The 17,810-nt window shown below is 38.2% G+C and overlaps 1 protein-coding gene across 13 annotated transcripts in view; it reads right to left on the bottom strand.

Moving 5' to 3' along the window:
- Positions 1–17,810, bottom strand: part of Fryl (FRY like transcription coactivator) — a 222,240-nt gene that overhangs the window by 5,343 nt on the left and 199,087 nt on the right. For all 13 annotated transcript variants that reach the window (XM_074042290.1, XM_074042288.1, XM_074042296.1 and 10 more), the window contains 5 exons: positions 11,996–12,243; positions 9,224–9,431; positions 7,693–7,842; positions 6,906–7,004; positions 1,636–1,704 (listed from right to left, as the gene is read on the bottom strand). In XM_074042290.1, the coding sequence (XP_073898391.1) occupies positions 1,636–1,704; positions 6,906–7,004; positions 7,693–7,842; positions 9,224–9,431; positions 11,996–12,243 (774 nt within the window). The remainder of the gene's footprint in view (positions 1–1,635; positions 1,705–6,905; positions 7,005–7,692; positions 7,843–9,223; positions 9,432–11,995; positions 12,244–17,810) is intronic.

Below are 17,810 nucleotides of genomic sequence, written 5' to 3'. Positions count from 1 at the left end.
AAAGGTGAACTTTAGCTCCACCACCGCTTTCCGCAGTCATGTGGACAGTCACTCAGTGAACATTAGCAGAACACACTCCAGTACCAAGCACATTAGCATGAGGTTTTACTTTATGGAGTTCATTTCATGTGGGAATTAGCGTTTTAAATGCTTTTCCTTCTATTAGCAAACGCAGAAGGGGCTTTCCACACACATATGCAGGACCTCTGCTTTGAGACTGGAATGAAAAACATCATCACTGATATAGCCTACTTCTGAGTGTCACAGTTATGAAATAGTGCAAGTGTAATTCTGTAGTTCTGGATTTCCAGAAATAGTCTATAAATATGCTAGAAGCACAGCTCTGCAGGATGAGTGTACATGTGTATATTTTAAACATTGAAATTTGCACATATATTCTCCACTAATTCAGTGGATTAGTAACTATTGACTGCTTATTATGCAAACGGTTATTGGCACACGGGGCGAGAAAGTTGTGTAAAAAGGGCTTCCCATTCACCAGAAGTGGAACGTGGCCGGGATGTAAGAAACCACTTAGCACATCCGCCTAATTTACATAGAAAAAGGTCCATCACTTGCTCAAGAGATGCATTTACTACACATTGGCAATAATGTCCTTTGGATCTAATTCTAGTCCAGGCTTAATTCCATGTCTTCCCTCATTTCTTTACACAGATGATTTGAGTTTTCTCCCTAAAATAGTGAAGGATTTGGAATTAGCTTGCCTAGGTTTGAGTCTGGTCCTCCTGTTTACTTACAAGTTTTAGATAAATTAGCTTCTCTGTTTCCTCATTTTCAAAATGGGAATAGTGAAGAGAATCTCTTGCCTGAGTTGAAAGGGCAGAGATAATCAATGTGAAATGCAAATCAAAACAGTGCTCTGAATGGGATAACAGTAAACTAAACTTTGATTTTCTGAATATTTCAGCTTTTTCAAAACATCGTATTTTTATCATAATAGTGTAACCTTCATAGAGACTAGAAATCTACAATATAACTGAAGTTGAAAAAGACTGGAATTCTCATGTCAAATGAGGAGGTTGTTTAGTCAATAAATGCATTGTCCCCATGTGGCTCCTGTTAGGATCGTTTGTGGATCTTAATACAGCCTTGCTTACCACAATGTACATGGTATGGACATGAACCTTTCTCTAAGAAAATACACTGCGATTGTTTTCACTGACTTTATACCAGAGAAAAACATAATTACCCAATCAGAGGTTTCATGTGTAGAAAGGCAAAGGTGGATACCTATGACATTACTTTTTAGGGTTGCTTGCCTGACCAGACCACATATCTGCAGAACACTAATGCACAGCAAGGCTGTTTTTTTTCTTTTTCCTAAGAGGCAGAGGCAACTAAAAGCCAACCTGGACTGTCCAGATACCCATAAGCTTATCAACTGAATGTTATTAAACTTAGACACAACTTGCTGCTTCATTTTTATGAAAGTGAGTTTTTCATTACTAAGTCAGTATCTCACTGAACCTAAATTTACAAAGATTGTTCTGATAAGCAAAAAGAAAAGGTTTATAAATATTCTATTTCTAGGAATGGCAAGCAAGGACACTTGAACACACACACACTGTTCTATCTGATTCAGAAACCTACCAAAAACCAGAATAAAGGACTTACTTGTGCATCTGTGTTTATCCAATATGTGTCTTTTTTAGCACCAAACGTCTTCTTACAATTGTCTAACCACTAAAGAAATAACAGTGAATTTTAAAACAGTAATTGGAAAATGCATAGCAAGACTAGTAATATAAGAGTCTGTTCATATAGAACAACAAAGTTACAAGGTAACATGGAATTCTAGGATTAGTGTAGACATAGACTTTTATCTAATCATTTATATGGAACAAACAAAGCAGGATAATCCAGTATAACAAGATGTACATACACATTTGTGAGTTTTCTAATGAAACGTTTGTCTTCTAGGGACCTGTGGCCCCCCATTTCAGTACAAGTTTTTTTCTTTTGGAGATTTTATTGGAAATCTTCACAGTCTATACCTGACCTTTGTCTAATGTACGATGGGGAAATGAAAGATTTGCTTTCTCTCTGGTCAATTTAATACAGCAACTTAGCATTAACCTGGCCTGTTTGCTTATCGGAAGTGTAATTCTCAGAAGACTGGTGTCAGGTTTGATTAGTGAAACAGAAACCAAGATCCATTTAAATCTTGTTTCTATTTCTTTTTTTCTTTTCTGATGGTAATAAATGACAAACATGTTATCTCCAAAGAATACTGGATAGAAGCCAAATGTGGTTTTTCTTTATCCAGGACCTATTTCCAAAATTGATATTAAAGCACATTTTTTTTTCAATCAAGTAAAAATAAAATAATGTTAGGTAGAGTAGAAAAGAATGCTGGAACCATGGAATTTCAAGCTGCAGTAAAACCTAAGAGCCTTCATATTAAGCTTCTAGGTTTTGATAGTTTGATATTGTCACTTCTTTTGACTTCTTAGGGTTTTTTTTGATATTATTAAATATAATATATAAAACTAATTCATAATAAACCATTTGGACTTTTTCCTTTGACAGAAACTATTAGCTACATTAAGCAGCCACTTGGTAAATACTTTAGTATCAGACATTGAAAATTCTCAATTGTAGCTTAATGTTCGACATGCAAAGAATTAAAAGTAGACATCTTGGTTATTTCAAAAACAATCTTGTCGGCCTTCTGTCCTTTTTATCCCAGTCACTCAGACTGTGCCAGCCTTCAGGCTGTTTTCTTGACAGCATCTCTAAAGAAAAACATGTTACGCTTTTCTGGTGAGATGTGGCCAGTGGCAGTCACTGTCAAAAGCTATCAGCAGATTTCTTTACATCACCAGAGTTCAGTTGATGTTTACTATGGAATTGGTGCATTCATCTCTAGTCATACAAAATGCTAAAATGTTTATGTATTTAGTTATCATCATTATGCTTATCCAGTTTGTCCAAGTATACCCACACACTGGGAGAGAATAGTTTCAGGTGGTTCAATAACTTACTAAATTAATTTCTTATTGTGTATACTATTGATACAGCATTTTAGGGAGCGCTATTTGATATCATTTTTTTCTAGTTAGCCCATTAAAAGACAAACTCCAGCCACACAGTTCCATGGCTACACAATGGCCAGCAAAGTGCAGGTCCACCATGCCTTTCCAGCAGTCCAGATAATAGGCAGTGGAGAGTCTGTATAGAGAACACCCCCACTTCCCATCTAATTGGTCTTCCTGTCATGTTTTCTTTTCAAGGCTCAAATGAAAGTTGAGGGAGGTTCCATTACTATATATGATAGAGTGGCTGGTATAAGATCAATCATCCATGGAAAACTATTGATGCTAAAAACTACCAGTCAGGACTTGGGGAGTCAGAGGAAGTCCTGAAGTGAGCCCTGTATTAATCCCATTGCTTACTCTAGGGGTGTTTGTCACTTCTCATCTCTGGGTGCAGAGACTGAACAGACAACGACAGCCTCAAGTTTGTGCCCCATGGTTTCTGTAGGCTGGGAAAACAAGAGTTATCAAAGATAGTGAGGTAGTGAGGGTCCAGGTGTTGGAGAAAAGGGATGCTCAGAGAATTGAGTATGTGTGCAGTTTCCTCTTGGGGTCTTGTTCTTCTGTTGATGATATCCAGGAGGACAGGCTAAGAAGAAAAAGCAGAGATTCTGGTCTCATGGTGCTAGGGAGACAAAATACCATCAATTCCTACCAAGATGGTAGGAATCCTGGTGAATGCCTCAGGTTTTCACTCCTGGTCCTTAGGAGATCTGAAGAGTAATAAAAGAATGTGCAACAAAAATACTAGTGGGGGTGGGTGTGTGGCTCAGTGGTAATACATTTGCCTAGCAGGTGCAAGGCACTCACTTCAATCCCTAGCACCACAAAAAAACAAAAGCTAGGAGAGAGGAGGGATCTGCATAAAAACACTTGATTGACAGAAGGAAATAAAAAAAAGGAACAAAGACTAGATAGAACAAGAAATAGTTATAGTACCTCCGGAAGGAATCTCCCATACAAATATTCAACCGACTTAGCACATTTGTTTTCAGAATTGCAGCAGCACCTTTGTTATAAACTATGTGATTATGTGAGTGTGGATCTCCTATTGTGTTCACTATTGTACTCCATTGGTCTATTTTTCTATTCTTACGCAGGAAGGACCCTGTTTGAGATTTGCAATAGGTCTTACTGGCTATAAGTCTAAATCTTCAAACTTTGGTGTTCTTCATGGACAAGTTTAGAAGACTTCTGTAAAGGGCAATAGTAAATATTTTAGGCATTGCAAATCATATTGTCTCAGCTGCAATACTTAACTCAGTGTTGTAGCATGAAAACAGCCATCTATAATATGCAGACAAATGGGATAGCTATGTCCGAGAAAAACTTATTTTCTTTTTTTTTAAAAACTTTTATTTTCAAAAGTACATGGTTGGTGGTGGTGGCGGTAGGGGAACTGAAGGACTGGCTCAATTGGTAAGGTGCCTGTCTAGCAGGTGTGAGGCCCTGAGTTCAAACCTCAGTACTTAAAAAAAAAAAAAGCAGTGGGCTAGATATGAGTTGAAGGTTGGAGTTTGCTGACTTATGTTCAAGAAAATTTTGTGCACTATTAGCTGTTTGTATTTCCATATAAATTTTAGAATCAAATTCCATTAACGTACTGTCTGAGATTATGAAGTTTGAATGAGATCATATTAAATCTACAGATAATTTTAAGGGAAAAATGACAATATCAAGTCTTCTGACATGAAAATGAAACATGGTATGATATCCTCCATTTATTTAGGTGGTCTTTAATTTCTCTCAGGAATGTGTGGTTTTCTGTGTAGAGGCCTAATGCATCTTTAGCTAGATTTATTTGGCTAGACATTTGATGTTTTCTGATTAAAAACCAACTACCCTAAAATTTAAGGTTTATAGTGACAAAGAAGGAAGAACATTTGCTGTATATATGAATCTGTGTGATGGCTGGGAGTTTCTTCTGATTTTGTCAAGGGTCAATCATGATTCTACAGTCATCTGAAGACTTGCCTGGAGCTGGAAGTTCCAAGCTGGCTTCGCTTCTATGCCTGTTTTACCCACTTTGCTGGCTGGCAGTAGGATGTTTTCATAGGATCTCTCTGGTCTCCTCTGTATGGCCTCTTCATTCCCCAGTAGAATAAAAGTCAGAATTTTCCAGAGAGTATCCCAATTTACATTCTGATTAGCATGATGGCAGAAGCCAAAGCTGTGAAAGCCTCTTAAGGACTAAATCTTGGAAGTTTCATAGCACTGCTTCTATATTCCAGGGGTTAGAACAAGTTATGAGGCCATTCTAGACTCAACAGGTGAAAAACAGGCTCTGGAAGGGAGGCACAGCAAAGCCAGGTTGCCAAAGAATGTGGAGTGTGGACACAGGGAGGCATAATTTATTCATGCAACAATCTACCCCAGCTTTTAGGGTGGGCAGTGATTGCTGAAGACACCGATGCATAACCATAGTGTGAAAGACTGGTATCTTGGGCTTAATTAAAATTAAAATTTCAAGTCATCAAAAGATGCTAAGATAGTGAAAATGCTAGCCACAGAGTAAGAAAAATATCGGCAAATCCAATAAAAAGTTTATATTTAGGGCTGAAGGTGTGGCTCAAGTGGTAGAGCACCTGCCTTGCAAGCATCAAATCCTGAGTTCAAACTCTAGTACCATCAAATTTTAAAAAAGCTTATATTTAGAATAAAGAGCTCCTACAAATAATTGAGAAAACCACAAATAACCCATTTGCAAAAATGCGCAAGGCACCTGAAAACATAATTTGAAAAATATCTAAATGAAGATTATCTAAATGAAGGAAATGCAAAACATATGAGATATACCAACCAGAATGACTAAAGATTTTAAAGACTGCAATACCAAGTAATGGCAAAGATATAAAGCAATGGAAAACTCTTGTAGATACTTCTGATTGTAAATTGATACAACAACTTCCTTTGGAAAATTGCTTGGCAGAATCTACTGAAGTTGAATGTCCTTAACCCAAAATTTCATTCCAAAATATATACTCAACAGATATGTGAAAAGTATCCAAAATCTATGCATAAGAAAGTGTCTAGCAGTGTGTGTAAGGCAGTCAGATCTTGCTGGTAATTTCCTGATGTTGAAAGCTCTTTCTTTTCTCCAGTCTGTCGTTACTTTGTCAGTGTAACTATAAGATCGCTTTCTCCTGATAAGGAGAGAAAGCCTTAAGAGAAGCATTTTGTTTCCTGAAATAATCCTCCAGTCAAAAATTTACCTAAAGTCCAAGGGCACATCCCCATTCCATGAAGTTTTCCTGTTAGTCCAAAGGAAAAAAAAAATGCCTATTGTATGCAGTTTGTCTGAAAGGGAGAAGCATTTTTTTCTTTGTCAATTGAAAACACGCTCATTTACTCCCATGCAATTGGGCCAATCTGTTTTTCAATGCCATTTTTTAGTAAGACCCATTTTTTAGTGAGTAAAATCTAATTTAACTACATGCATGTTTCCCCCTTTGCTTGTCTGCACACACGCACACACACACACGCACACACACACGCACACGGGAAAAGATCACAGTTTTGTCAGAGGATGCAAATATTCTAGACCACAATTATGTAATGCGTTTTCAAATACTGCTTCTATTTCCCCACTTGCAATGTTGACTGCAGCACTCAGTCTCCACACAGCAGCATTTTACAAAAGCTACAGTTTCTTACTGTGCTCTTAGGCTATTAGCAGGTCAATTTCTAAAAGCCAAAGCCAGAAATTCACTGAACAGAGAAGAGAGCTCCCAACAAACTTCAGAGCCCAGTGTAAGAGGGTTTCTTTTCTGTCTCGGCTATTCTGTTGCCAGGTCAACACTTCCAGGGTTAAAAGCAAGCTACCTTTTTACATAGTAAAAGAAGACTGACCTGCTCAGCTGCTTCTCTTTTGGCATTGTAGGTATCCAGGTGTTCTTGCAGCTCCAAAACACTGAACTTGAGTGTTTCTAGCAAACCACATGACACCAGCTGTCAAATTAGAGATACATCGATCCCGGTTACCATTCCTGATCACAGTCATGACAATGACAACTTCTGGGTCACACAATATCTGTTAGTTGGTTGTGGGGCACCCCCTGACCAGACTGTCCTATTCTAAGGATTGACGTTTCACTGCAACAGAGTAGGAGAGCCGTGGGACTGGCGGATCCCTTCCAGCAGACCTTGAAATGCTTTTGAAACTGGCACAGGCAGACAATGGCATGCCAGCCAGTACACACAAATGTGTACTTTGTACACCTTTGGTACAAAGGTGGTGTGTACCAAAGCTTTTAAACCTCAGGTCTTTAACTATATAGGTAGGTAATCTCTATGTGAGCTTGGCAACATCGGAGAAGAGCAAGGAGCTCTGGCTATTTCACGGGGAGAGGCCTAGCTGTCTCCTCCCCATATTTGTTCAAGAACCAGAAGGGCACACATCTCTGGAGCAGGCCCATCAGCTTCCCCATCCAGGAGGCTGTGGAGGGCAAGAGCAGGGAAGGATCAGAATTCGAGAGTCAGGGGGCCCTGTGCCTAATACACTGGAGCCGTATTTTGCCAGATATGTTTAACCAGGTTGAAAACATGAACCTCGATACGTTAAAACTCAGAATTTCTTTTAAAAGAAGACTAATGTTTGAATGATGTTATTCTAATTGAATCACATGCAAATACTTACTGTTTCAGCATCCACAAAGACTGTCGGGCATTCTGAACACATCAGCATCACTTCCAACGAGCTTTTAAATTTGGTACCAATGCGCTGCAGACTCTCACCAAGAAAGCCGACTGCCTCATTAGTTATTTCGCCAAACTTTCTTTGAATTGTCTAAGGGGTAAAGTGTAAGAAAGTTTAGTTTCCTAAGAAGGCCTTTTTTCATTTTTAAGTACAGAAGCATAATTCACAATTAGGGCAGACTTTTATAATAGTGACACACAGAATTCCAATAAATGACCTATAAACACATGTTTTACATATGCTAATTTATAAAAATGATGGAAGACTTAACAAAATAGTATTAAAGAAAAAAGCAAAAGAATGAAATGCCATTCATTTCCCTGAGACAAAGGGAGTGTATGCTGTTTATCCCTGAAAGGAAAGCCCTCATGTATTAGAGGAACTGGCTCTTCTAAAATCAAGTTCTACCTGAACAAAACTTTTGGTAAATGTAGGTTATGGTCCTTAGCTATAGGCTGCCATCTGAGTTAAGTCATAAAATGCATTAAGGACTATATTTTCTCAGAATCCAAGAAGATTGGACAGTGCCCAATCCATGGTTAGCACTCAGCTAATTAGACTACACCATCAGTTGTATAATTATCATACGGTTAATGCATACCTACAGCTGCTTGTGTAGTGCTGTTAGGTGGCATTAAGATTTAAAAAAAAAATGCATAAGCCATAATGTCAGGTACCGAGTAACGAACACTATCACTGGAAAACAAAGCAGCTAAGGAGTAAGCACAGGGTCAATAAATCAGTGCTCCTGTTAATAAGCGCCAAGGAACACCCCAGGAGGGAGCAGCTGGAGATTAGGGTGGCTCAGTACATCAGTGAATGATGTACTGAGCTGGTCTCCAAGGTGGGCAAAGTTTGCTTAGGTAGGAAGGAAAGGTGGCAGAAAGTTCACAGGACAGTGACATTTCTCTGTGCCTTAGGTTCCCGCACCACAAAATGCTAAAAATAGTATCCACTTTCCATAGTGGTGGTGTGAGAATACTTAATGAAGAGCATTCAGCATAGCACAGTACTTACGGCTGACTACTCAATAAGTGTTAATTCTTCTTATTATTTTAGACTTGAAAGCAACCTTTACTAGCTAAAATTTACTAGCTAAAGTCATCAGTTCCCCACAGTGATGAAATGCCAATTCATTTAACAAATAATTACAAATTTTATGACCCTCACTGAAGCTTCTTGAAGGCAAGAACTATGCCTTTATTTCTTACACATCTGCCATGGTTGCATACTGCATAAAATTCATCGGAGGTTGTGCTGAAGATTTATTCTAGTTGCCTTAGAGGACACAGCTGTACAAGGAACTGCATTATGTACCTGCAGCACCACACTGTTCCGCTAGCTCAGAAGAAATATTTGTTGAAGAGAATCAGTAGGAACATTTCGTTTTGAGCTAATGATTTTAGAAGAAAAACCTGTAACTTTATTAGGCAAATGCAATGTGGGTTCAGAAACCTTAGGCCTCACTGACCTGAAACAGCCTTGAAAACACATGGAAAGTAAACACCGCACAGGATCCATCGGTGTCAGACAGCATCTGATTGACGTGGCAGCGCCAGGCTTCCTCTTCATCATCATAGGCCACGGGCTGAAAAGCCGCAATTATGGCAGAAAGAAAAGGTGATGGGAGAGGTGATGTCTGTACTTCTGGAAAACCATCTTGTTCGTCCTCGTCTTGACTGTTAATGCAAATGTCACAGCAATCATCATACTATCTTGAAACAACAGATTCACTCAAAATATTGTATGTCATTCCACATAAATTGCTTTTATTCATATATAAGTATTGATTTAGAAAATACAGCAACCTAAACTTCATAAAAGAGGATGAATAAACACACTCCTTTCTACTTGGCATCTTTGGAATTAGAACTGTGTTTCTGATGGTGCTGGGGGCTGAATGTGGTTTCGGGCTTGCTAGGCAGGTGCTCTACCACTTGAGTCATACATCCAACCCTGGAACTGGAACTCTTAATTTCAAGCAGCTACCTTAAAAGAACCCAAGTCCTGTAATATACCATCACTGTGTACTAAAGTCAGCAACTTTATGAATAATACAATTAGAATGCTTTCATTTTTTAATAGTGAAAATGACAGCAAAGTTTATTAGGAAAAGAATATACTTTCAATAGACCAAAAGTGGGTCAGCTCTAGATGCAGAACGAAAATGACCTAGAATGTATGCATTTTAAACAGCCAACTTCAGACACTTTTTTATTTGAACAGTCTTGCATCGAAGATAATAAGAAAAAGTTTTGATCGTGTACTTTTGTTTCAAAGACTGTTAGGTGCTTCGTATGGATCATTTTATTCAAACTCTATGAAGGTTAGATTCTATTATCTTAATTTTATAAAGTGGAACAATGAAAAAACATGAAGATGTGTTTGAGTTGGATGTGCTATGACTTTAAGTACTAAGATGAAGAAGTATTTTAATCAGGCAGTCCATAAAGAAATGGATTATTCAGGGTCCTAAACTTATGCACAGTGTAAGACAGCCCCTTAGACTTTACACAAATCAGAGAGCAAGTTCCATGAAACAGAGAAACCTGAGTAAAGACTGGAGAAAAATACCAAAATAAAACAGACATCTGAAGTGAAAATTTGTTATACCTCAAAACGGTTAATATGTAAAATGTCACAGAGGTGACTGACATTAACAAAACGTATCCTATAAGCTCGAGTAGATATGCATCCATGTGTAGTAGGGATGTCCCATTCCATTTCAGCTATAGACTTGACAAAGGCTTCAGCCTTTAGAAAGCCAAGCAGCTGAATATTTACCTAACATCACCTGTCCATGATCCAGTGACTGCATGGCCTACTGTCGTATTCAAATCAGTAGCATGGAAAAGACGTCGCTAAGATTTACTATTAATATGTGAATACAGGTATGATTGAAAAAGGGAGACTGTTGGCAGGGGGATCAGAGAGAGGAAGGAGGGGGAAAGGAGCGGTAACGGGGAGCGAAAAGAACTGAAGTCCACTGTGTTTGTTTACGTGTGCATCTACGTATATGTAATGTGCACATATATGTGTATGTGTATGTATGCATACGTATATGTATGTAAAACAATGAAATCCACCAAATACTGTTTGAAAAATGGGGTGTTTAAAGGAATACAACAGGGGAAGTGAACTTGTCCTAAGTATACTGTACACATCTGTGGGATTATCACAATGAAATCCCATATTTATATGTTAATAAAAAAAGAAAGAAAAAAATCTGAATGTATACTTTCGAATACAGGTAAGCAGTCTAAATATACTGACAGTTAAAAAACTCTTATGTGCTTTGTATGTTAAAAGTCTTATCATGTCGGTTCAAAGGTACAACTTTTATTGTAAGAGAAAAACTCTGAAATACTCGGTGATTACTGAGTTTTAATTTTGTATAAAAATAATCATCAAGGAGCTTCGAGCTGTTGAGTGGGGAAATACAGTGATAGACTGCATGAGGTTGGACACCTTTATGAAGAACATTATTTTGAGCCACAGATATTGATAACATTTAATTATTAGACATTAGACTATATCATAATTGTACCTGTTACAGAATTGTTTGGTATACAAGTGTCATTACAGCCACCAAAATTCCTTTAAGAACTTTATGTAATAGCTCATTGTTCAACCTAGCTCATGAGTGAAGAAAAAGTCTTATTTGGGAATTCCTCATACCCTCTGGTAATAAATTTTGAACGTATGGGGTATATACTTTTGAAATGAACAATCATGCCTATAATCCTAGCACTCGGAAAGAGCACCGCAAGTTGGAGGCTGGCCTAGGCTATACTGAGACCCTGTCTTAAAAAACTAACAAACAAAACTTAGCATCTGACTAAGACATTTCATTTGTGTTTATTATAGAAATCAAACTTTTAAAATGTGACCGTTAGTAAAGAAAGGATAAAATATTTTTGGATATACTTAATAACAGATTTATTTTGATATCATAGACATTCATTCTAATACTGATTCTCTTTTGGTGGGGGCAGTACTGGGGTTTGAACTCAGGGCCTGTGCTTGCTAGGCAAGTGCTCTACCATGTGAGCCACTCCCCCAGCCCAATAGTGATTTTAACACTGGATCATTTAGTATTGATGTGAATGTCAATAGAAAACAAACACAAAACCGCACAGTAAGTCATTTTATCCTTAAAAATGAAGACAAAACTGGAACCAAGGGACATTTTTGGTTAGGGAGACACTGTGTCATTATGAACTTTGTGACTCTGTATTCTCACCTGGACAGTCCGGAGAAGTCCGCTTCCTCTTCTTCACATCTCTCATCCAGCTCTTTCAAAGCCAAGGTCACGTCCTCTTCGCAGACTGATTCAGGGTAGCTTTCAGGAGCCAGAGGCTCTGGCATTTCAGTTTCTTCTAAATCAAGCATTCCTTGACCCACAAGAGAGTCCTGCTGCTCTTGAGTAACACATGACCCTTCACCTTCAAAGGCTGTAACATGTTCCTCCTTTAATACTGAACCTGTATCCTGTGAAACGAACACATGTTTAGTGAACTTCAGCAACATTCCAGAAAGGATTTTAGCAACACAACACAAGAAGTGACCATGTTTGACCATGTTATCCATCCGGGTCCATTTTATCAAGTAGTCTTCACTTACATGGTCTAAGTTTTAAGCTATGAACTCTGATTATATAGAAGTTTTCGTAAAGCATCTTTTTTTTTTTTTTTGCAGTGCTGAGGATTGAACTCAGCCTTGCATGTGGTAGCTGTGACAGGTAAGCACTCTACCATTGCATTACATCTCTAGACCTATTTTTTAAAAAAAAATCAAACTATATAGCTTATTGCCATATGAAAACATCAAGGATTCCTCTCCCCCTGGCCCTTTCTTTTCTCTGTATAGGGTTTGGGTATTTTTTGGAAACATGTCCTTTGGTAAACTATCTTCTCGCATACACATCCTAGTTCTACACAAGGAAAACTTTATTGTTATCAATTCTCTCCTATTTGGACGACCATTTCTTTAATTAGACCAGAACACAGTGAATTCTGGCTATAAGCAGGGAGGTGATTCGGAATACTATTCCTGGAGGGCTGGCCTGACCACAGATCAGTCTTCAGGACACAACCCAAACAACGACAGCAACCTCCTCAATACCTGAGCTGGAAGGGCAGTTTCAGGTAATAAGATTACAATAACTCACTTCAGCTTTGAGCTAATAAAGCTTCTTCAGTGAGCTAGAGTTTGGAAAAGATTAGGAAGTTCAAAGCTGTACTTTTGAAATGAATTACAGACTTACTTACCAAAAAGAATGGCTGCATGCTACTAACCCTAAGTAAGTACTAATGAAAATACTTGTCATGAAGTATAAAGCCAATGGTCCTCCCTTCCTGTTCATTGCTAATGTTAACTGAAATAATGTTGCATGACTCGCGTGGGCTAGAAGCTCAACAGATACTGGTTCAATAAATGAACTTCCACTGTCACAAAGAACAATACGTACGAAGTGTACAGTGTAATGGCATGAATGCTATTTGTAAATCTGCATGGTGGATGTCAGTTTACTCAGTGTGGACAGAAGTACTAGTGATCTCACAGTGCACCTAAGTTAGTTTAGATTTACAATAGTTTTAAAATCTTTTTTTCATGGCTAAACATAACTTTCCTTCCAAAATATGAAAAGTAAGAGAAAATTAATGCTTCTGACCCTGGATTTGCCTGGGGCTTGACCAGCTTTTGGATGGGTACTCTGGTAACAAATTAATTCCTAACCACAATTAGTTTACAATCTAATAATGGGGTTAGGCCCAATATGCAAATGGCAATAGTATGTACTAACATATAGTAAGTGTGAGGCAAATACAACCAGTAATATATAAATGACTACTGGTATCCACAGAAGGAAAAGCCCACATCTATTTGAGGGACTGGGACTGTTTCTTTGGAGAAAAAAGTTTACAATGGGTTTAGACAAAGATGGGTAGGGCTGGTATTCCAGTGACAAGGAAGGGAAGATAGTAGAGATACAGGAATATGGGGGAAACACAAAGTGTGTTATAGGAACTTGGGTCTGGGAAAGCAATAAGCCACAAGTCTTCACAAAGTAGCTCTCATAACATAGTAAAATCATTTCTGAATCATTCTGCTAGCTTATATTCAATATACTCTATGGTTTCCATCTGAATTTTGCTTTCAAAGATTTGGTCACTGAAGGGTTAAGCATTAATCATTTGGATAGATAATTTATGTGACAGACATATTTTTACATCTAGAATTTTTCCCCTTTTGTTTGGTGGCACTGGGGTTTGAACTCAGGGGTTCACACTTGCTAGGCAGGCACTCTAATGCTTGAGCCACATCTCCAGTACTAGAATTTTTATTGGTATTATTTTTCTCCTACATCATGGACATACTATGTTATCGTAACCAAACATCTTGGCTTAACGCTCTCACTTTTCATTACTTTACACATGTATTTTGCTATTTGTTATTGAATTGTAATTTCAAAATGATGTTTTATCATTATTGATCATTACTACAGAATACACACTGATAATAACACCTGGATTCCATGAAGAAAGTGCTTTGGGGCTAGTAGAATGCATTCCATTGTTTGTACGTAGACTATGAGAATCAAATTTATTAGACACATTATTAGACAAAACACACACACACACGCCTTGTTATATCTATCTGAAGATTCATTTTCTATAAAGAATAATTTCTGTGGTACATGAATTGCATTCCAAGCTATTGTAACCCTTTGTGAAGGTTTCTCTTATAAATGTAAGTGAAGAGCTTAATCTCTTACAAAGATCAGAGTGTAATTTGTACGTATGACTGAGAAGGCAGGGACAAACAGCTGTAAAGTTTGTCATGACATGAAATGCATATATTTCCAGTTTTAATAAAATTTAAGGGAAATTTTTAAATAAACACTTAATGAATGGATTTAAAATTTATTTATTCCTTTAATTCATAAGCTATACTACCTTTCAAAATCAACTATATAACTTCAAAATACTCCTTTTAAAATAGTTAAGGTTTTATTTCAGTGTCTTAGTGCTTTCCTACAGGACAATTTTGGGTCATTTGACATTATTAGGTACATGAGGGAAAAGCAAATTAAGCCAATACAGACTACAGATGAAATATATTATTCCCGTGGATAGCCTTCTTTTGGTGGTAATTTTAATACCAGCACTGTTTTTAAATGAAATAACATGGCTTTAAAATAACCCTTCCATTCTTGTCCTGGTCCAGTGTCACAAAAAATGAGTGGTGATAATGAACCCACAATTATAAAAGGAACTAAAGTAGTAAATTGAAGAGTTTTTCACTTAGTAGGAAGAACAAAACAAAAATGTCGCCAGGAACATTACAGTGCTTGGGAAGTAAGGCCATTAAGTATTGTTGGATGAACAAATGCCATATCTGAAATAACACTTCCAATAAAATATGAATTACTTCTAGGAGGAAATTTCCTATAGCTTATAACCAAAAATAAAGGATTTCCCCCTTTATTAACCAAAGTTAAAATACATAGTCATTACTCATATTGCCTTTGTTTCTAGTAGCAGTCTAGTTTCACTGTTTGTAATGAAAGTATCTGTTGTTCTTATAATGTGCTATCATCCAAACTAGACACACTCACTCAATAGGCCTCCAGCAACAGACAACCCTGTCAGTTTTCTCCTGCAAACATTTTTCATATTCACATGCATTTCAGTTCAGGCCCTCCTTATCTCTGGCACAAATTCTTCCATCTGATCTCTTTACTGTAGCATTGTCTAATCCCTCCCCGATGACAGGAACCCAACTGCAAGCACTGTGAGACAGTAGTACAACCTGCTTTCTATTTGCCAAGATTTAAAACAATAAACACAACCAGATATGACCTTCTGCTTAAAAACCTCATGTAGTTACCTGTTATGCGGTCTGTAAGATCTGCCATGAGGTGACTTGCCTTGCTGCCCCCTGCCCCGCCAGCCTCCTATTCACTGTGCTTCAGCTCCACTCTCTGGCTTTTTGTTCTTCACATGTCCCAAGGCCCTTTTAACTGTTGCTTCCTCTGCCTGGAACATTTTTCCTTCAAATTCTCAAGAGCTGGCTCCTTCTTATTACTTAGGTTTCACCCCAAATGCTTTCTCTCTCACCCAAACAACTATAGTGCTAGATTTTCTTAGAACAATTAATAAGACAAGTACTTTCTGGTATTTGCTTTACCTCTTTATTATCTGTCATTTTTATTAGGATTAAATTCTATACAGCAGGAGTCTTTGTATGACTGGTACCTAGAAAAGTGTCTAGCACAAGGCAGGGGCTCAAAAATATTAGCTAATAAATGAATGACTGCTCATGGACACTGCACGTCCATGTAGGGATCTGGCACAGTGCTTGTCACATGACAGGAACTGCTACCGTTTAGACCCGGAAGGTCTTCTAAAGGGCCATGTGATAAAGGCTTGCTCCCTAAGGTGGTGCTATTGAGGGACGGTGGAACCTTTAAGAGGTGGGACCTACTGAGAGGTCTTTAGGGGTGTGCCTTGAAGGGCATATTGGGACCCTGCCCTCCTCCTTATTCCTTTTGTTCTCTTTTTATTGCCAGCCATGAGGGGCGCAGCCATGATGTGCAAGCAAAGGCCCACTGAGGCAATCGACTAGGGACTGAAACCTCTAAACTATGAGCCAAAAAACCCTTCTTTTGAAATTGATTAGCTCAGGTAGTAATGAACAGCTCACCGGCACAGGCACCTCTTAAAGGATGAAAATCCACAGGACCACCTGAAGATAAAATCTGAGCCCTTTAGCATGACATTTAGGAACTCTCATGCTTACACCTTATGCACTTCTATTGTTCTTCCTCTTCCTCCACCATTTCTTCTCTAGATACTGAACTTCCGGCAGTTACCTGAACACGAACGAAACTGTGCTACTTCACACTGCCACGCCTTTGGTAGGCTATCCCTTACCACCATCACCCCCAATGCACAGTTGATCGCTCTTCCCTGAGACTTCACAAAGTGTTGATTCATTACTGAGTTTCTCATACTGAAATGTAATTAAAAAAATAACTTCTTGGTCTTCCTTAATACAGACCATGAACTCTCCAAGAATACAGTCATGCCTTACTCTTTCTAGCACGTAGCTGAAAGCCTGGCACCTAACGAAATCAAATGAATAGTTGATTAATTGAATTATCTAAGTCTTAACTATGTTAGTGTAAACAATTTAGTATTTTTGGGGGGAGGGCAGTATTGGGGTTTGAACTCAGAGCCTTCCTCTACCACTTGGGCCATGTCTCTTGCCCTTTCTGCTTTAGGTTATTTTTTAGGGCAAGTTCCATGTTTTTGCCTGGCTTTAGTCTCAGACCAAGATCCTCCTACCTATGCCTCCCTCATAGCTGGGATCACAGGTGTAAGCCACCGTGCCCAGATGTGTCAACATTTCAGACTGCTAATAAAGAAGCCAATATGCCTTCATTTGAAAATGTATCTGCTTACTGTTTTAGTTTGGTGGGACTGGGGTTTGAGCTCAGGGCTTCGAGCTTGCAAAGCAAGGCACTCTACTAGTCCATTTTTTTCTGGTGATTTTTGGAGGTCTTACAAACTCTTTGCCTTGGCTGGCCTTGAACTGCAATCCTCCCAATCTCAGCCTCCCAAGTAGCTAGGATTACAGGTGTCAGCCAGCAGCACCTGGCCTGCTTACTGTTAAAGGGGGTTCAAGTAGGTAAAAGAAATTTTCTGGCTAATAAGAATAGAATTATGAGGGATTTTACATTGCCAAAACAATACAATCTAATAACTAGACACATTCATTTCATTATCGCTGACAAAATATGCTACTTTCTAATGCCAAGACATAACACACGTATCACAGAGCTACAGCAATTATTTAAAAAAAAAAAAAACTATAATAATCTTTAAAAAAAAACACTAAGAGAACTAATACTTACTTATTTTTGGTCAGTCATTAGCTTGGAATCGGGCTTACTTCTGATAGGCCTTCCCAAAAACATAATACTAGTGGATCCAAGGTCTTTTGAAAAGGTTGCATTGAACCAACAGCTAACACAGCTGGCCTGAGGTCCT

Source organism: Castor canadensis, chromosome 9 (assembly GCF_047511655.1).
Source record: "Castor canadensis chromosome 9, mCasCan1.hap1v2, whole genome shotgun sequence".
In the NCBI taxonomy this organism is placed as follows: domain Eukaryota; kingdom Metazoa; phylum Chordata; class Mammalia; order Rodentia; family Castoridae; genus Castor; species Castor canadensis.
Note: the sequence above shows the minus strand (reverse complement) of the source record. Positions and strands in the feature narration are given on the sequence as shown.